Raw genomic sequence first — 20637 nt, 5'->3', positions numbered from 1 at the left:
GACGTAAGGGCATAAAAAAATACAGTTTTTATAGGGAATTTTGTGGGGTGCAAGGACACCACCCAAATCAGCTCTGGTGCAGGAGGCCCCTCTACCTACTCCAGGACCCCGTGGCCAGTCCCCGAGGGGTCTGGCTGGTATTGGTTATGCAATCACACAGCCTATAAGGTTCTCCCAGCAGGATGGTGTGGTACATGTACCTTAGGGGCTATAGTACCCGCCGTGACAGTACACCAGAACCTGACCTGGGAGAGATCCGCAATCTAGTATGGAGGGACAGACGAAGTATTCCTTTAAACCCCCTTTCTCAACGGCCCAAAGGCTTTCACTCCTTTGTGTGTTGGTTTCTGCCATGGTTGGGAGTAAGCGAGCTGGAAAAAGCTATAGTTAATATTTCAGCTGCTTTGGAACTAATGGCAAATGCTACTGCAGATGCTCTATCTGCCCTTCAAATTGAAGTCACCCAGCTACCCCAAACTACATTGCAAAACCACCTAGCCCTGGATTATCTCCTTGCAAACCAGGGCGGGGTTTGTTCTCTGGTCAACTCAAGCTGTTGTGTTTTTGTAAATCAGCACCATAGGGTGGAAACTGACATCCACATCCTCAAGCAACAGGCAGCCCTATTCCACCACATCAGCCTCGACACTACCAGTGCCGGATTCCAGGAGGTCTGGGACTGGCTCACCTCACGGCTACCGGATGTGGGGACTTGGGGATGGCGTATTTTGTATTTACTTTTTTTGACTGTTATTGTTTTTGCGTTATTTTTTGCGTTATTTTTTGTATGCCTACAATGCTGCAGTATGTGCTGTTGGCAGTTGCTAACCCTGCAGCGCGGTTACTCAGCCCCAATATAGCTTACTGACGTACAAAAAGAAAGGTAGGACTGTTAAGGAAAAGTTAGCACATGTGACTCCATTTTGGTTTGGGGCCCACCATTGTTTAAATGCCAGCACATCATACACCAGGAGGAGTGATCCTTAGATACTGAATCCCTGTGAAAATCCTCCTCCTTGTCTCCAGCCTGCCTTGACTCCCAGTATCTGGTTTTTGTCAGTCTCTAACTCCCTGTCTCTTGGCCTTGATGTGAGGCCTCCCATCCTGATAATAAAGTTACTGATGCATGGCTTTAGGACCATGCTGTGTAATTAACATACTGGTTATAGCACGAGGAATGCACCAAGCAGGGATAGGTGGTAGATAAGAAAAGGGGTTTGTTTATTGGCTAAGGTTTCCGATGCACGAGGACAATATGCTTTGCTAAAAAGTATATAACCTTTGTATAAATCTGTATTCAGGGTCCCCTCCTGGCTAGCAGGGGGCACCACGCTCGAGCGTAATAAACTTAGTGTCTTTTGGGAACTCTGCAGTTGTGGACTTTGTTTATGTGCCTCAGCCTAGATTCGAACTGTGCGTGTCCTATCAGGTATAATTCGCAGCATTTGTGTGCGTGTCCTACCAGGTGTAATTCGTAGCATTTGTGTGCGTGTCCTACCAGGTGTAATTCGTAGCATTTGTGTGCGTGTCCTACCAGGTATAATTCGCAGCAGTTGTGTGCGTGTCCTACCAGGTGTAATTCGTAACAAAAGGAATCAATTACATACAGTAACGGCAAAGTTCTTGGTTCAGGCTTGTAGTAGTGATGGAATAAACTGCTGGTTTAGGTCAAGTCTCTGGAGTACGTCCACAGCTTAGATGGGTCATTCAGTCCTTTGTTCAGAGCTTCAATTTGTAGCAAAGTTCCTCAGAGGTAAGAAGCAGGATTCAAGACAAACTGGAAGTATTTCCAGGGCCTTTTATAGCTTTTACCATGTGGAGGGCATCCCATTGTTCTTACTGTGGGTGGAAAATTACGGCAACAAGATGGAGTTGGAGTCACATGGGCAAGTCACATGTTTATACCCAATTTCCCTCAGTCATTGCAGGAAGCCATTACCTACACTCCAGACAGCACGTTTACATGACAGTTCACTCAGTATAGATGGGCATCTCCCATTGTCAACCAAGTGTTTCTTGATGAACCGCTTAACTTGAATAATCCCTCCAAGATGTACTGGCTAGCTACCTTCTGGGCAGTACTCCAGGAACCAACATTTGAAATCCAGGTATAGAGCCAGTACTTATAACTTAAAATACAAAAATGATACATGCATACAGATAGCATAATCATAACCAGCAAATCATAACCTTTTCATAGACACCTCATTTGACAACCTTTGTACAATATTTGCTGCAAATATATAACAGTGGTTGCAACAATGATCTGAATGGTCATATTTTAATCAGATAATATCTCACACACCCAGCTAGATTGCATGAATGCTCCCAGAGCCACAAGTGAATCACACAGGGAAAGGCACCAGACAAATCCCCCCAGCTCCCAGCACTGTACCTCAAGAATACCTCAGGGACTTAGACAAATTAGAGGATTGGGCCAAAAGAAATCTGATGAGGTTCAACAAGGACAAGTGCAGAGTCCTGCACTTAGGACGGAAGAATCCAATGCACCGCTACAGACTAGGGACCGAATGGCTAGGCAGTAGTTCTGCAGAAAAGGACCTAGGGGTTACAATGGACGAGAAGCTGGATATGAGTCAACAGTGTGCCCTTGTTGCCAAGAAGGCCAATGGCATTTTGGGATGTATATGTAGGGGCATTGCCAGCAGATCGAGGGACGTGATCGTTCCCCTCTATTCGACATTGGTGAGGCCTCATCTGGAGTACTGTGTCCAGTTTTGGGCGCCACACTACAAGAAGGATGTGGAAAAATTGGAAAGAGTCCAGCAGAGGGCAACAAAAATGATTAGGGGACTGGAACACATGACTTATGAGGAGAGGCTGAGGGAACTGGGGATGTTTAGTCTACGGAAGAGAAAAAATGAGGGGCGATTTGATAGCTGCTTTCAACTACCTGAAAGGGGGTTCCAAAGAGAATGGCTCTACACTGTTCTCAGTGGTAGCAGATGACAGAACAAGGAGTAATGGTCTCAAGTTGCCGTGTCGGGGAGATTTAGGATGGATATTAAGAAAAAAATTTTCACTCGGAGGGTGGTGAAACACTGGAATGCGTTACCTAGGGAGGTGGTGGAATCTCCTTCCCTAAAAGTTTTTAAGGTCAGGCTTGACAAAGCCCTGGCTGGGATGATTTAATTGGGGATCGGTCCTGCTTTGAGCAGGGGGTTGGACTAGATGACCTCCTGAGGTCCCTTCCAACCCTGATATTCTATGATTCTATGATTCCCTGCATAGGGCCACTTCATGTTCAGCAGGTCGGCGTGAGAGACGTCCAGGGACGAGAACCTCATGGCAGAGTCCAGCCTGGGGAAGCAGAGGGGGACAGGCTAAATCCAGGGGAGGGAGGGACTAGCTGGCTCAGGGAAGTTGGGAACATGGGGCCTTTCCCCACTAACACAGGTGGGAGCAGTGCTGTGTCATGTCCCTGCTCGGCGGGTCTCAGAGGGGGTATCTCTTTCCTCAGGGAAGCTTCTCCCCATTCCCAGAGTGACCCTGGAGCCAGACCCTTCGCTGGGGTCCTGAGTGAGCGGCAAATGACTGAACAGGCTTTGGGGAGGGAAGATGCCCCTGCCCCTTGGGCCCTGGTGGCTGGCGGAGTCGTGGCACGGGACAGATGGCCGGTGGAGGAAGCATGGCCGGTAGCTGTCCGTGCTCTGCCTGGGCTGCTTGTCAGGGTGCAGATCTCCAGGGCTGTGGGTTGGGCAGCTGCTGGGCAGGGGCATCACTTGCTATGGAGCAAGGGAGGCCATTGCCACCCTAGACCTTGTCTTGCCCTCCCTCCATGGGTCTATCTGCTCCGTTTTTTGCCTCACCTACCTTTTCAGGATACAGGATCGCCTGTAATGTTCAAACACAGCTTTGCTCCCCGTACCTCTAAGGATTTTCTGAAATGACAGCCTATGTGGAGGCTGAATCAGGATCCCCTGAGACGGGTTGCCCCCCTTTGGGATGCCACCTCATGTGCGGGGACACCACTGAGATCACCTGTTCTGCCAGCATGGGCCCCCTTTTTACCTGTCTTGCTGAGCCAGGCCAGTAAGCCTCCTCCAGCACAACCAGAGGCAGGGCCATACCCAACTGCAGAACAACACAGACACTGAGATCAGCTCTGGAAAGCCTCAGCTTAAGGGATTTGTCCCAGCACTCAGGTATCCACCTTCCTTGGAGTGCAGACCCAAAGGTATATTGTCTTGCGCTGTAGAGAAATCTATTACAATGCAAGCTCATAAATTTTGCCCCCTCCCTCCATGTGGTAGAAGATATGCACAACTTCTTCCCCTCCCCGCCCCCAGTTAGAAATTACAGAAACTGGGTTTAATAATAAACAAAGCAAATTTTATTAACTATAACAGGCAAATTTTAAGTGGTTAAAGGGGTAGCAAACAGAACAAAGCAGATTACTAAGCAAATAAAACAAAACACGCAAACTAAATTTGATTCACTAAAGAAACAGGCTATAAAATGTAATTTCTCACCCTAACTATTGTCACAGGTAGATTATAGAAAGTCTAGAGAGGCAGCTGCACTGGCCTGCAGCTTGAGACTTCAGGTATTTCCACTCACAGACTGGACGCCCTCCCAACCTGGGTTCAACCTTTCTCTCCTAAGTTCAGTTCTTGTTTCCAGGTGTTTTTCAGTGTCTCTTTGGGTGGGGAGGCAGAGGGGAACCATGATCATATCACTCCCCTACCTTATATATCTCTTGTGTATGGTGGGAACCCTTTGTCTCGCAGTGGAAGAACACTGGCATTCCAAGGGGTGGGTCCAGTACCAGATGACTCAGACCCATGTCTCTGCAGGGCTGTGACAGCCATTACTCGTAGGCTGTCTGGAGCACCCAGAGGAAGACTAAGCTCTTTCACAGTCCATTGTCTTTGCTAATGGGACATTAGCCCTGTCTGGCTTTTCCATTGTTGTACCTGAAGGGCTGGTTGGGGGTGACAACCGAAGTAACACATTTGAAATACAGATACATAGTCAATATTCCTAACTTCAGATACAGAAATGATACAGGCTTACAAATTGGATAATCACATTCAGTAAATCATAACCTTTCCAATGACATCTCACCTGAACCATCTTGCATAAAGCATCTCAGTTATGTCATATCCATATCATAAGTATATTTTCATAAAGACTATGGAGTGTAATGTCACACCCCCACCCCAAATACCCCGTGTCTGAGCTCTCTAGTGCCTGCAGGGTCCCTGAGCAGCCAGAGAGCAGGATGTGTAGGCAGTGTCAATCCCAGTGGGATGTTGCCATTTGCCTGGGGCCCAGGCAGGGTGAGGAGCGGGGCCAGCTGCTTTCCAGTGAAGCTGTCCAACCCCTGTGCCCACCCCCAGGCAGGCATTGACCGGATCTCAGGCATGGTGCTGGGATCGGGTGGAGGTAGTTGAAGTGGTTGGATGCCTCCAGCTGCACCCCATTGGCCCCAGCAATGTCCCTCAAACACCCTGTCCTGGGGCCCTTCGGGGGTGGCAACAGACCCTGAGCAGTGGAAGCCCTGAATGGGGAACGTGGCTGTGGGGGGCCCAGACTGGCAGGTAGGGAGGAGAGGGGACCAAGCCAATCCACCAGCATGCATGTCTCATAAAAGGGGGCCTGCATCAAGTGAGCCAATCCCAGCCCAGCAGCCTGACCCCATGGGGCTTATGGAAGCAGCTGGGGAGGGCCTGGAGACTCAGGGGCTGGGACAGTCTGGGGCTGCTGGGGTTAGGCCCCAGACGGTGGGGGGACATGCAGTGGCTGTGGGGCTCAAGACGAGACACCCCAACATTACTGTGGATACAGAAGGCCTGGCCCCAGTTGGTAGTGACCATGCTGCCCCGCACCGTCCTCTGTAGAATGCCATGTACATGTTGGTGTAGAAATCAGAGTCAGCTGATGCCGCCGGCCAGGGGAGATACGGAGCCGAGAAGGGGGAACTCCCACTGGAATGACTGATCTGCCTGCCCCCCCAAGCCAGCCTGGCCCCCGCCCTGGGGTCCCCTGGAGGGTAAAAAACCTTGTGTCCCATTACCCATTCCCCGAGCCAGCTAAGCCCCCAGGTGCAGTGTGGTGGCTGAGGGGTGGCACCTCTCTGTGCAGCTGGGTCAGCGCGGCTTAGAACTCCAGCCACTAATCCACTAGCACCTCACTCTTGGCCGAGTTCCCACAGTTTATCCATCACGGCGCTGTGGATCTGCGAGAGCCATGGGGAGCAGAGGGACAGATTTTACAAAGTCAGAAAACTCTTCACTGGGAGGCAGCACCGAGGTGGCCCTTTGCCAAAGCGGCAGAGGGTGTCAGCAGGGCTGAGGGAGCCCCGGGCAGCCCTCTCTTACCCCGCACAAATGAGGCTGAAATCACCAGAGCTGGGTGGGGTGGTTGAGCCTGAGGGCTGGCCCAGCTGGCATTTCTCAAAGGATAGTAGGACACAGGCCTGTCTGATGCCAGGCTCTGCGACGAGGCCAACAGCTGACACCAAACTGTGAGTGGAGCGTAGCAGAGGAGGAAACCACTGCTGAAGTGGCATCTGTTCAGTGGTTGTGGGCAGGGAACTGAATCAGAGGACACAGCTGGAGACACAAAGGGACAGGACTGGGTGTTTACTTATTATTCTTAACTACAGATAGGTGAGTTGTAATTGCTGTGCTCTCCCCAGTTGGGTGCTGATTTCTCTGCCCCCTCGAACAAAGCTCTTCTTATTTCATACTCACTCAGTTTGCCTTTTAAAGTCCCTCCAGGGAAAATATTTAGTGATCCTAGAAATTTGGTAGGATGGCTCCAACTGGTGCTATTGGTTAATTTACCAAAGGAAGCCCTAGATATTTGACCGGACCCTTGTTGCTGCACACATCACCCTGCAGACCGGGTTACGCAGCCAGAACACTTTGGTTTTCAGGCCCTCAGTGTCTGGACACAAAGCCGACACTCTGGGAACAAGCAGAACCTCTTTTGGGAAAATTTCATTTGAAAAGTGGGTTGAAAAATGGGAAACTGTTGCATGGCCCTAGCTGTAATTCTGCCATCCCCCTCGCCCACGAGGTCCCAGTCGTGCCAGGGAGTGCCGCTGTAAAGGGGAAATACTCAAAGGTGTCTTCAACAATCAATTTAATTGCAGCTGGGATCACAAAGCCAGAAACGCTTCCTGCTATCAGTCAATGCCGGTGGGTGGAGTTAAGGGGATTTGGGTGTCTTGGCTGTGTGGTGCTGAATTTAACACGTCTGGATTGCTTTTGAGTGTGACCTCAGGCCAGGAGTCCTTGGGGACAGTGAAGTTTGGTTTGAAGATAATCAACATCCCCGAGAGGTATTTAACCTTTGAGTCACTGAGACAGACTGAGGGAGTCCTTGGCATAGGAACTGGTTTGTATCCATGTGGAACATCATGGGTTAGAAGCATCATGCCCAGCACGTTGTGCTCAAGGAGATGTTGCTGAATGGGGACCAATTGCCCGGCCCCTCCTGCCCCATTTAAAGCTGCTGTGGCTTGTATTGTTCAGGAGTGGGGAAAAGAGCTGATGAGAGCAGACTGCAATGGGGAGAGATGTGACAAGCCCCATATGCTCAGGGTTTAGCTGATTGCCATATTTGGGGTCGGGAAGGAATTTTCCTCCAGGGCAGGTTGGAAGAGGCCCTGGAGGTTTTTCGCCTTCCTCTGTAGCATGGGGCACCGGTCACTTGCTGGAGGATTCTCTGCTCCTTGAAGTCTTTAAACCATGATTTGAGGACTTCAATAGCTCAGACACTGGTGAGAGGTTTTTCACAGGAGTGCGTGGGTGAAATTCTGTGGCCTGCGTTGTGCAGGAGGTCGGACTAGATGATCATAATGGTCCCTTCTGACCTTAGTATCTATGAATCTATGAACCTATGAAACAGGAGAGAAGGAGATCCGGGGGAGATGTCTCTGGCAGGGTTGGGGGGACAGTGACACACTGACTGTGGAGGAGTTAGAGATGTAATACGCTGAGCAGGCTGTTCCAGGGAAAGTGGGGGAGGAGGAGCAGAGCAGAAGCAGGAGGAGAGTGAGCATGTAACTTGATTGGATGGAATATCACTGAGCTCTTGCTGCGGTGTATGAAAGTGGAACTGGGATGGGGGTGCTACAGATATGGGGTCGGGGGACTGGGGTCCACCCAGGAGGGCAAGTAATAGAGCTTGGGAGACTAGGACAGACCCTGTAAAGCTGCGTATGGTGCTGTGAGGCTGTGGGTAGCAGACCCCATTTGAGGATGGAGCTGGAAGATGTTACTGGTTCCATTGGGCCTAACACTGATCCCCAGACTCCTCTACCCTCCTCCCTTGGCTTCTCTTAGCCCCAGCCTGGCAGGTCCCCTGGGTGGCTGGGCTGGGGACTTATGCAGGGGCTGTGTCTGGTGCCGGGCTGGGGGTTAACATGGGGGTTCTATTCAGTGCTGCATTGTGAAGGATGAAGTGGCACAGGCTGGTTTGGCACTGGAAGCTCTGCCTCTCCTGCAGTGGGGTAGTTGTCTAGGGCCACGTGGCTGTAGCTGGATAGCCTAGTTTGTGTAACCGCTTGGCTATCAAGCTGGTTAGCACCCTATTGTAGTCACGCCCCCGGTGCTGGGGCAGAGTGTAGACATGGCTCATGGCGCCAAACTGGTCTGAAGTGATCCAGCTGACAGGGTGGCTGGCAGCACCCATGAGGCAGATGCTGGGGAAGTAGCGGATCAGGCTGGTCAGGTACCTCCTGCTCCTATCATTCCCCCCAAAGACCCATGTCTCCTTCAGGAGGTCAGTGTGAGAGATGTCCAGGGACGAGAGCCTCACGGCCGGGTCCAACCTGGGGGGCGGGAGGGAAGAGAGCAGCTGGGCCAACCCACAAATGTCAGCGATCAGGAGTGACACCTCAGAATCATGAGATTGGCCCTAAGATCATGAGGCTTTTAAAAAAGATTACGCTGTCGATTGCTGGCCTCCCTTGACAGCTGAATTCCCCCGGCCCCAACCCCTAGGTGTGACAATCACTGTTGCCAACAGCCCCAGATTTATTAAGGGCCTCCCTGCAGAAGCTCCTACCCCAGCATCTCTCCATCTCCCACACAGCAATTCATAGAATCATAGACTAGAATCATAGACTTTAAGGTCAGAAGTGACCATCTGACCTGGAGGAAAATTCCTTCCCTACCCCAAATATGGTGATCCGCTAAACCCTGAGCATGTGACCAAGACTTACCAGCCAGACACCCAGGAAAGAATTCTCTGTAGTAACTCAGATCCCACCCCATCTAACATCCCATCACAGGCCATTGGGCAAAGATCAATTAATTGCCAACATTAGGCTATCCCATCATACCATCCCCTAATTCATTCTGCCCCATCAGTTCTGCTCCGTACCGGGAACCATCAGCTCTGTTCCCAGCCTCCCCTCTGTACCTCCTGATGTTCTTCCACCCCTCCCAGCCCTATGGCAGCTGCAGCGGGCTCCCCTCTGCCCTTCCCAGGTTGGGTGTCCCAGGGACAGGGGGAGCCCAGGTACCGTCCTGTCCCATTGCTCACAGGAAGGGATGGGAGTGGAAGTGATGTCACCATGAGATGCTGAGAAATTCCTGCTGCCTCTTCCCCCCTCTTCTCTCCCCTTCCATGAGAAAGGTGTCACATTACTGTGGGGAGGGGCAGGGGCAGGGAACTCTTATTGCAGCAGTTCTGAGAGGCAGCCAATCAGAAGGGGCTTTCCCCCCAGGCAGGACGGGATTTCCATGAAGATCACTGTGAGACCCAGCCAAACTCATGGGATTCAGGAAAGGGGGATGCTGGAGCCAAGTGAAGTGGGCAGCTGTCTGGTTTGGGTGGGGGTGGGGGGGAAATGGGACATGGGGCCTTTCCCCACTAACCCACACAGTGGGCAGCTCTGCCTATTGTCCCGTCTCATAGATTCATAGATTCATAGATATTTAGGTCAGAAGGGACCATTATGATCATCTAGTCTGACCTCCTGCACAACGCAGGCCACAGAATTTCACCCACCACTCCTACCAAAAAAAACCTCACACCTATATCTGTGCTATTGAAGTCCTCAAATCGTAGTTTAAAGACTTCAAGGAGCAGAGAATCCTCCAGCAAGTGACCCGTGCCCCATGCTACAGAGGAAGGCGAAAAACCTCCAGGGCCTTCCAATCTGCCCTGGAGGAAAATTCCTTCCCGACCCCAAATATGGCGATCAGCTAAACCCTGAGCATATGGGCAAGAGTCACCAGCCAGATACTACAGAAAATTCTTTCCCGGGTAACTTGGATCTTACCCCATCTAAAAACCCATCACAGGCCATTGGGCCTATTTACCATGAATATTTAATTACCAAAACCATGTTATCCCATCATACCATCTCCTCCATAAACTTATCGAGTTTAATCTTAAAGCAAGATAAATCTTTTGCCCCCACTACTTCCCTCGGAAGGCTATTCCAAAACTTGACTCCTCTGATGGTTAGAAACCTTCGTCTAATTTCTAATCTAAATTTCCTAGTGGCCAGTTTATATCCATTTGTTCTTGTGTCCACATTGGTACTGAGTTTAAATAATTCCTCTCCCTCTCTGGTATTTATCCCTCTGATATATTTATAGAGAGCAATCATATCTCCCCTCAACCTTCTTTTAGTTAGGCTAAACAAGCCAAGCTCCCTGAGTCTCCTTTCATAAGACAAGTTTTCCATTCCTCGGATCATCCTAGTAGCCCTTCTCTGTACCTGTTCCAGTTTGAATTCATCTTTCTTAAACATGGGAGACCAGAACTGCACACAGTATTCCAGGTGAGGTCTCACCAGTGCCTTGTATAATGGTACTAAAACCTCCTTATCCCTACTGGAAATACCTCTCCTGATGCATCTCAAGACTACATTAGCTTTTTTCACAGCCATATCACATTGGCAGCTCATAGTCATCCTATGATCAACCAATACTCCAAGGTCCTTTTCCTCCTCCGTTACTTCTAGCTGATGCGTCCCTAGCTTATAACTAAAATTCTTGTTATTAATCCCTAAATGCATGACCTTACACTTCTCACTATTAAATTTCATCCTATTTCTATTACTCCAGTTTACAAGGTCATCCAGATCCTCCTGTAGGGTATCCCTGTCCTCCTCTAAATTAGCAATACCTCCCAGCTTTGTATCATCCGCAAACTTTGAACTCGTTTGAACTGAGTGTCTCATTCCCCTTCCTGATAGAGATTCCCCCACCCCCAAAACGCCCCTGGGGTGCCTTTCCCTTCCTGGGTGAGGAGCCATAGACGCTGACTCCGTGGGTGCTCCGGGGCTGGAGCATCCACAGGAAAAAAATAGTGGGTGCTCTGCACCCACCGGCAGCCAAGCTTCCCTCCCCCCCACCCCACCTCTGCCTTCCCCCCCGAGCGCGCCACTTCCCCGCTCCTCTGCCTACCTCCCAGCGCTTCCATCCCCACCCACCGCCAAGCAAGCTCCAGGAGGGCGGGGGAGGAGCGGGAATGTGGTGCACTCAGGGTAGGAGGCGGGGAAGAGGCAGGGCTGGGGCAGAGATTTGGGGAAGGAGTCAGAATAGGGGCAGGGAGGGGGTGGAGTTAGGGCAGGGACTTTGGGGCAGGGGCGGGGAGTCATGGAAGGTGTGGAGTCGGGGCAAGGCCGGGGGCAGAGGCGGATCGAGCACCCACTGGAGGAAGCAGAAGTCGGCACCTATGTGAGGAGCCGAGGTCTGAACAGACTGTGGGCAGGGAAGGTTCCTGGGCCAGGAGAGATGTGGTGCAGGGATCGGGGGAGCACAGCTGCTCAGTGCCCAAGCCCTGCCAAGGCTGACGGCTGATGGCCCTGTGCAGGAGCTGAAGAGGGATCTCCCTCCCCATGGCTGAATCCACCCCATGGCTATGTTCCCCAGTCCCTGCAGGTTCCCTGGATGAGGTTGAGTTCCCTACCAATCCCACTGGGATTCTGCTGGTGGCAACAAGACTCCAGTGCCCCAGGCCCTGCATGGGGAATGGCCAGCCAAACCTTGGGCATCTCAGTGCCACACTGGCCAGGGGCCCTGTGGCACAAGCAGACACTGACCGGATTTCAGGCATGGAGCTGGGATCCGGGTGGAGGTAAGTGAAGTAGCGGGACGCTTCCAGCTGGACCCCTTTAGCCTCGGAGATGTCCCTGGAGGCTTCGTACACCCCATCCTGGAGCCCTGCAGGGGGCAGTGATGAGCTGAGAGCAGTGGGGATGGGGACTGAATGGTGGGGAGAAAAGTGCCCATATGTGTGGGGAGCCCAGCCTGGCACAGGGGGCGGGAGGGGCAGGAGTCTGAGTTTCCAAACCTACTGGCCCCAGCCCTTAGGGAAAAGGATGTGCTCAGCTGAGCCAACCCCAGCCCAGCCCTGGAAGGAGCAACCCCATATGTTCCTGTCCCCCATACAGCTGGCAGACTGGGGGGATCTGAGGGATTCGGGGCTGGCACTGTAGGGCGGGATCCAGGGGTTTGGCCCAGACAGAACATATATGCTTAGTCACCGTGGGGCTCTCCCTGGTGCTGTGGGGCCCATGTTACCGTGGCTCCAGAAGGCTTGGCTCCAGTTGACGGCGTTGCCCAGCAGGGCCCAGTAGGCGCCCAGGTCCTGGTAAAACGCCACGTACACGTTGGTGTAGAAATCGGAGACGTCCGATGCCACCTGCTGGGGGAGACATGGAGCACGGTGGGGAACTCTCAATGGAATGACTGATCTGCCGGCCAACCCCCTCTTCCCCCCCCGAGCCAGCCTGGCCCCCACCTTGGGGCCCCCTAGAAGGAAAAGGACTCAAATCCCAATCCCCCCCTCCGAGCGAGGCTGGCCCCTGCCTAGAGGAGAAAGGCTCCATGTCTTACTCCCCACCCCCCAATTCCCGCAGGCCCCCAGGTGCAGCGCGATGGCTGAGGGGAGGCACCTCTCTGTATGGCCGGGTAAGGACAGCTTTGAACTCGGGCCACGAATCCACCAGCACCTCGTACCCAGCCGGGTTCCTGTGGTTTATGGTCATCACGGCACCGAGGACCTGCCAAAGACATGGGGCAGGGATCAGAGCTGGTGGAGGGGCAGAAATTCCCACTCTCGTGACTCTGTCAGGAGCCCCCCATTAGTTATCAGGGGGTTTCAGAGTCTCATGATCTTCTGTGCCTTTGGGGAGTATTTTTCCCTTCTCAAAAATGACCATCCTTGCCAATTGGGCTGACACCACAGGCTGCCCTTAGTCAAGATGACTGCCACCTCACAATGATTTCAGGGGGCAAAGGCCAGGGAAAATGGCTTCCTCCAGGCTCTGGGAAGCACAGACTGGGGGTTGCAGGAGAATGTGGGGAGAAGCAAGGAGAGGGGATTGGGGGACGAGTGGGGGGATGTGGGGTGACACTAGGGATCAGTGTGAGGATCAGGGAGGGTGCAGGTATGTGGAGAGAGTGAGTGTTGGGGGGAGACATGGGGCAGGACATATGAGTGGGGAAGCTGTGGGGGCCTGCCTCTTCTTCCCCTGTCCCCCCCAGGTTTACTATCCTGACTTTTGGGGTCTGACCCCTGATTTGTGGCCTCTGGGCTGGTATCGCAGGGGAGACCCTGGGCATGGGAGGGTGGGGGAGGACAAGGGGGCTGGTGACCCCCCACACACTTGAGCCATGTGATGGGCATGGAGCCATGGAGGAAGGCAGAGCTACCCAGCTCTCTGATTAGCTGTCACGGAGGCCGCCCATGCAGTGATTGGCTGACACGGTGCCTGGTCTGCCTGTGATGTGATTGGCTGATATGGAGCCAACTTGCCCTGTGATTGGCTGGGGAGGTCCCGCCGGCTACACTGCGTGAGCAGCAGGAATTGGAGCTGGGTTTGGACTTTGGGATGCACGAGGGAAGAGCGGGTGGCTGGGAGAGCAGCCAGCATCTGGGTGGGAGGGTCCTGCCTCTCCGGCCTGATCTCTAACCCATCTCCCAGGGGAGTCAGAGGGACCTTCCCCTGTTCTCTGCCCCATGGAGGGGCGGGAGGGTTGAGTCCTTGTTGGGGACACGGGGGCACAGCCACTAGGTAACTCGAGGGGATGGAAGACCACGAGTGTTGATGAAGCCCCCTCGCACTAGGCCCAGGTGTCCTTGGCCTTCCCCCCCCCCTCCCCCCCCCCCCCCGCCTGGAGGCACACACAGCAGTTATGCTGAGGATCTGCAACAATATGCTGCAGAGTCAGACTGCCTGAAACTAAGCAAGGCCAAACAGGGCAGATATGGAAGAACAATGCTGAATAAAGCAGCTTTATGTATAGTTTAACAAATGATACAGAGAACCAGGGAACTAGTTGGGAACTGGATTGGCTGGCTATATGGATACTTGGGGCAGCTTGCTATGGGATAAGTATGCTGGGAAAAAGGATGTATAAAAGCCTGTGTAATTTCCTGCTCTGTGTACAGGATTTGAGATTCAAATCTCCCTGTACCTATTTGAAGCTTCAAATAAACTTTTCTGCTTCTCCACCCCGTTGTGATTATTGGGTGTCGCACACCGGGTAATGAACCACTCAAGCTGTTGTTCAGCCTCTCTGCACTGGGTGCCGGCAACAGCTTTTGGCGTCCCTGGGTGGGCCAGAGGCTGCAATTTAGCCTTGCCCGGACCCCTCCTGGAGGTGGAGGATTGCGGCGAGAACCAACGCCCAGTGCGCACTGGTGAATTCACCAGGGCCTCGGAGGAGACGCGATTTGATCAACCCCGGAGGGCCCAACGGTGCAACGCACTCATAAAGTGGAGAAGTAGTTGTGGTAGACGACGGTGAAGAACTGGTCCCTTGCAGTTGTGGATGACGGTGAAGAACTGGTCCCTTGGATAAGGTAGGAACCTTTTGAAATCCGGATTGTATGCTCTGTTGGAACCTGGGTACGCCCAGAGTTACCCTGTAGGTATGGGACAGGGACAGAGCTCAGGGGTTAGGGCACGGTGTACGCCCCTAGAGTGCATTCTAGCAAACTGGAAGGTATTTGGTGCGGATCCGATGACTAAGAGCCAATTAAAACGATTCTGTACAGTTGACTGGCCTCAATATCAACTAGAGGACCAGGAGTGGTGGCCACCAGGAGGGTCAATTCATTACAACACGATCCTTCAGTTACTCCTGTTCTGTCAGAGAACAAGGAAATGGAATGAACATATGTATGCGCATTTGTTTCTGACTTTATGTACTCGACCAGATATTTTACAGCACTGTAATCTGACTCCGACTGGTTCAGTAGCAGCTAATGTTAGTCCCCAGACCCCCACCCCCACTGTAATGGCAGAGCCGGTGTCCCCTTCGGCCCCCACACCCCCACCTTATAAGGGTAGAATGCCTCGGGTTACAGAGATTGCCCCCTCGGTGGGACTCTATCCTTTGCTTACTGAGACTGTTGTGGCTTGCCCAGGGGCAGACGGACATCAGGCTACCACTATGCAAGTTTACACCCATGTGCCATTCAATCCAATAGACCTAGCAGCTTTTAAAACACAGGCTGGGGAATTCTCAACGAACCCAAGCAGGTTTATATCAGTCTTTGAGGGGTGCCTCAGTAGTCACAAGCCGGATTGAAATGACTGTAATATCCTCCTGATAACCCTGTTGTCTGAGGTAAAGGAATCAGGTTACAGCTAAGGCAAGGGGAGCGTCAGCTTTCAAGCGAAAGAAAGGAAGCTATCTGTCAAGTTTCTACCCCAAGTAACCGTAAGCGGCTCAGGGCATTTCTGGGTATGGCAGGCTTTTGCAGGATATGGATCCCAGAGTTTGGACTGTGGGCTAAACCCCTGTGTAAAAGGAGCAGATCATGACCCCTTCTATTGGACCCCAGAGGCTGACAGGGCATTTAAAATCCTGAAAAGAAAATTGATGGAAGCTCCGGCTCTGGGCCTGCCAGATCTCTCTAAGCCGTTTCAGTTGTATGTACATGAACAAAGGGGGGTGGCCCTAGGAGTGCTTACACAGCTGTTAGGAGCATGGAGACGTCCCATGGCTTATTTTTCTAAGCAATTGGATCAGATTGCAAAGGGTTGTCCGGCATGTTTACGGGCGGTCGCAGCTACTGCCCTAGTGCTTGAGAAAGCCGAGAAGCTAACATTGGGAGGGGTTATGCAAATCTATACTCCCCATATGGTCCGAGCCTTATTGGATGCAAAGGGAGGGCTCTGGCTCACCCAGGCTCGGATTGCTCGGTACCAGGCTAAGCTGTTAGAGAATTCTGAAGTCACCTTACAGCCTTGCCCCTCCCCTAACCCAGCCACTCTCTTGCCAGAAACAGAGGAACAGAAACATAACTGTTTAGAGATCATAGATGTCCAGTACTCCAGCCGTCCGGATTTAAAGGATGTACCCCTCCCAAATGCAGATTATGAGTGGTACACTGATGGTAGCAGTACTGTAATAGATCGGCAAAGGAGGGCGGGTTATGCTGTTTTGACCCTCCATGACACTGTGGAAGTTGAAGGTTTGCCTGCTGGGACCTCTGCCCAGCTTGCTGAACTAATAGCCCTGACCCGTGCACTTGAACTGTCAAAAGGAAAGCGGGCCAACATTTTTACTGATTCAAAATATGCTTTTGGTGTGCTGCATGCTCATGCTGGCCTATGGAAGCAAAGGGGAGTGCTGACAGCCCAAGGCTCCCCAGTCAAGTACGGGCCCCAAATCCTCCAGCTCCTAGAAGCCGTACAGCTTCCCTTGGAAGTGGCGGTGGTACACTGTAAAGCCCATCAAAGGGAGGATCAAGATGTGGCCAGAGGTAATGCCCGGGCAGATAGAGAGGCTAAGCATGCTGCCACCCTGCCATCCCCTCAGACTGAGAACGCCCATATGCATGCCCTTATCCCATCAGTAGGGGAGCTTCCAACCCCTCAGTACTCTGGGGAGGAGAGACAGCTAACTGACAAAGTTGGTCTCCGGGAAAAGGAGGGATGGCTCCATTCCCCCGAAGGGAAGGTCCTCTTACCAAAGGGCCTAATCCGGCCAGTGCTGCAGAAACTACATCAAACCACTCATGCTGGCAGGGAAGCACTTATCCAACTAATGGGAAAATACTTTATCACTTCTGGACTCCGACCCCTGGCTGCCCAGGTACAAGCGGACTGCTTAGTCTGCCAAAAGAATAACCCCCGACCGGGACATCCTGTGCCACCAGCTGCCCTAGAACCCACTCCGGGCCCTGGACAAGTGTGGCAAATAGACTTTACTGAGTTTCCCCGGACCCAAGGGTTCAAATATCTCCTTGTTATAGTGGATTGGTTCAGCGGAGGGCCAGAAGCCTTCCCATGCCGTAACTGCACTGCCAGAACAGTGGCCCTCAAGTTTGTTAAGGAGATCATTCCTCGCTTTGGACTCCCCCTGTGGATGGAATCTGACAACGGGACACACTTCACGTCAAAAATCATTCAAAGCATCTCACATGCCTTACAGATCCCCTGGAAACTCCATACGCCCTGGAGACCGCAAGCCAGTGGTGTAGTGGAGCGTACCAATCAGACCCTTAAACGGCATCTCTCAAAAGTGTGCCAAGAAGCCTCACTGCGATGGCCTGATGCTTTGCCCCTCGTCCTACTCCGTATCCGCGTTCTCCCAAAGGGTAGATAAGGGCTCAGTCCCTTTGAAATTATGTTTGGAAGGGCATGGCCTATGAATGGCACCCTGGTTCTGTCAGGGGAATGGGAGATGGGTAATGGTTTTTTGTCACAGTATATGTGTTCCCTGTCTTCTGTTCTCTTGTCTCTTCACAGGTATACCAAGGATTCCCAGCCTCTCCCCTTGGACACTCCCGGCCACTCCTTACAGCCTGGTGACTTTGTGCTTGTTCGCACCTGGAAAGATGAGCCACTCCAGGAAAAGTGGAAAGGACCCTATACCGTCCTGCTGATCTCCCATACAGCGGCAAAGATCGAGGGACACAAGAACTGGATCCATCACTTTCGTCTGAAGGCAGTACCCGCCCCCTCGTCAGCAGAACAGTGGACCGTCCAACCTGCTGACTCCTCATCTAGTGACAATCTCGGGCTACAGCTACTGTTTAAAAGACACAAATAGCGGGCACCTTAATGTTAAAATGGGCCCACCCAGGTACTGGAGACCCTGGGTTGGGAAGACTCTGGTGATAATTAATTGGGTAACATTGTTATTCTCTGTATTGGTATTTCCAAACTGTGCATACCGGGAGCATAACTCCTTTGTTTCGCTTGCTCACCATGTTGCTACTTTAACAAACCAGACTGATTGCTGGGTATGTGCTCCAACTCCACGGTCCCCCAAAACGGGAATGCCCCTTGACATGCTGCCCTTGACCCTAGCTGAATTAGTCACCAACAAAGAGCAGGAAAGAACGGACTCGCCGTTCTGGAATAAGACCTCTTTACAGCAGGCCACCTATCAGGACCAGGAGTATTCAGTTGCAGTACTCACTGAGGGAGTGTTATGTTTTACCCGAAACCAATCTGATCACTATGGGCGTCCTGTGGGAAAAAGCTCCTGTGTTATTACACAGTGGGCTGATGAATACTGGATAAAGACCAACAGGGGAGGCCAGCAGTGTGGGTGTAATGGTTCCTCCCCTTTTAGGGAAACTCTTACAAATAGTCTTACCACAAAAGAGGGGTTTGGAAATGTAACTTGCCGTCCAGTTAACATCTCCAATGTAGCAAGCCAATGGTGGGTTTGTAGTGGTCCCTATGGCGAGTGTAATTTGAACGGCACAATTAGAAACGCCCCCACTTGTACCCAATCAGGAGGATGGGATGCCCCCCTAGGGGCATATGAACTGTTTGGAAAAGCAGCCTTAAATATCCCAGGAATCCCCTTAAGAAACAGTCCTTACTGGGCCCTACAGGGTCACTATTTTGTATGTGGCCGAAAGGCTTACAAGGTACTGCCAGCCAACTGGGCAGGTAGCTGTTATATAGCTCATGGAGTTCCTCATCTTTCCATAACTGCCACACTGCCCAAAGGAAAGATTAGAAATGCCTGAGACACCTCTGTTGAGTCACGAGAAAAGACCCTGCGGCGACTGACTACGGCATTGGAGGGCAATATGAAGAATCCCCTCACAACTGAGAAGCTTGTAGGGTGCTCTGTACTGGGAATAGCGCCACTGGTTTCCGGGCCAGCCATGGCATGCATAGGCCGCTATACTATAAGGCTGCAGATGGTACTTGAGAAGGTGGCCTTAGAGGTAGAGGACTCGGTTAGTGATTTAGGGTCAGCAGTAAAAACATTAAATAAAGAGGTACAGCAGCTCAGGACGTTTTCCCTCCAAAACAGGCTGGCTTTGGACTATCTCTTGGCATCCCAAGGAGAGGTTTGTGCCCTCGTCGGGCCCCGATGTTGTGTATATGTAAATGATAGCAGTTATGAGATCTATGAAAAGGTGGTACAGGCTGAGGCCCATGCCCAAGCCGGAGCACAGGTTGCCTATACTGCCCCAGAGAACAATTGGTTGCAAACCTTGTTTTCAGGCTGGGGTTTGTCATCTTGGCTTGGTGGTTTATTTAGCCTGCTATTGAAAATTCTCTTTCCTGTATTGCTTGTATTACTGGTATTATGCTCTGCAGTATCATCTGTCAGGGCCCTTTTGCAAAAGTTAATAAGTCATTCTCTTCAGGGCTATCACAAAGTGCTTATGCAAAGTCCTATTGTAAAGAAATAAGTAGCCAAGTGAGAAAACCCAGAGCCAAGGTTGTTGAGTGTTCTCAAAGGGGGGAGTTGTTGGGGACACTGGGGCACAGCCACTAGGTAACTCGAGGGGATGGAAGACCACGAGTGTCGATGAAGCCCCCTCGCACTAGGCCCAGGTGTCCATGGCCCCCCCTCCCGACTGGAGGCACTCGCAGCAGCTCTGCGTACTAGGCCCAAGTGTCCTTGGGCCCCCCAGCCTGAAGGCACACACAGCAGTTATGCTGAGGGTCTGCAACAATATGCTGCAGAGTCAGACTGCCTGAAACTAAGCAAGGCCAAACAGGGCAGATATGGAAGAACAATGCTGAATAAAGCAGCTTTATGTATAATTTAACAAATGATACAGAGAACCAGGGAACTAGCTGGGAACTGGATTGGCTGGCTATATAGATACTTGGGGCAGCTTGCTATTGGATAAGTATGCTGGGAAAAAGGATGTATAAAAGCCTGTGTAACTTCCTGCTCTGTGTACAGGATTTGAGATTCAAATCTCCCTGTACCTATTTGAAGCTTCAAATAAACTTTTCTGCTTCTCCACCCCGTTGTGATTATTGGGTGTAGCACACCGGGTAACGAACCACTCAAACTGTTGTTCAGACTCTCGGCACTGGGTGCCGGCAACATCCTGGCCCTGGGGTGCTGGCAGTGGGGTTAGGCACAACCATGTCACCGGCAGCGTCTCAGGCAAGTGCCTCCGTAGTGTCCCCTCCAGCAGCCTCAGCTTGGAGGAGCGGCTCAGGATCAGCATCTCCGATGGGTACGGACCCTTGGCAGATTCCAGCGGGTCTAGCGTGGGGGGCACCTGGGTGGGTGAAGGAGAGAAACCCATCAGTTACCTGTGTCTATCCCCCCATGTCACAACAGAAGCTGGCAGGGTGTGTGTAACCTCCCACCCCTGCAATAACAAACCTGCAATAAAGCAGTCTGGGTGCAGCCCCTGTGCTCCCCAGAGATCCTGCAATAAGAAGCCAGTCTCTGTACTCACCAA

The 20637-nt window shown here is 51.9% G+C and overlaps 1 protein-coding gene across 1 annotated transcript; it reads right to left on the bottom strand.

The window, feature by feature from the left end:
- Positions 1 to 11520: 11520 nt before the first annotated feature.
- On the bottom strand, positions 11521 to 20637 carry LOC102940425 (glycine-N-acyltransferase-like protein 3). Its single transcript, XM_043549798.1, has 3 exons — positions 20320 to 20637; positions 12893 to 13000; positions 11521 to 12642 (listed from the first exon to the last, which is right to left on the bottom strand). The coding sequence occupies exons 1-3, from the start codon at positions 20476 to 20478 to the stop codon at positions 12478 to 12480; spliced, it is 432 nt and encodes a 143-aa protein (XP_043405733.1). The 5' UTR covers positions 20479 to 20637; the 3' UTR covers positions 11521 to 12477.

Source organism: Chelonia mydas, chromosome 6 (assembly GCF_015237465.2).
Source record: "Chelonia mydas isolate rCheMyd1 chromosome 6, rCheMyd1.pri.v2, whole genome shotgun sequence".
NCBI classification, from domain to species: Eukaryota; Metazoa; Chordata; order Testudines; family Cheloniidae; genus Chelonia; species Chelonia mydas.
The sequence above is the reverse complement of the archived record's forward strand: the minus strand, read 5'-3'. Positions and strand labels throughout refer to the sequence as shown.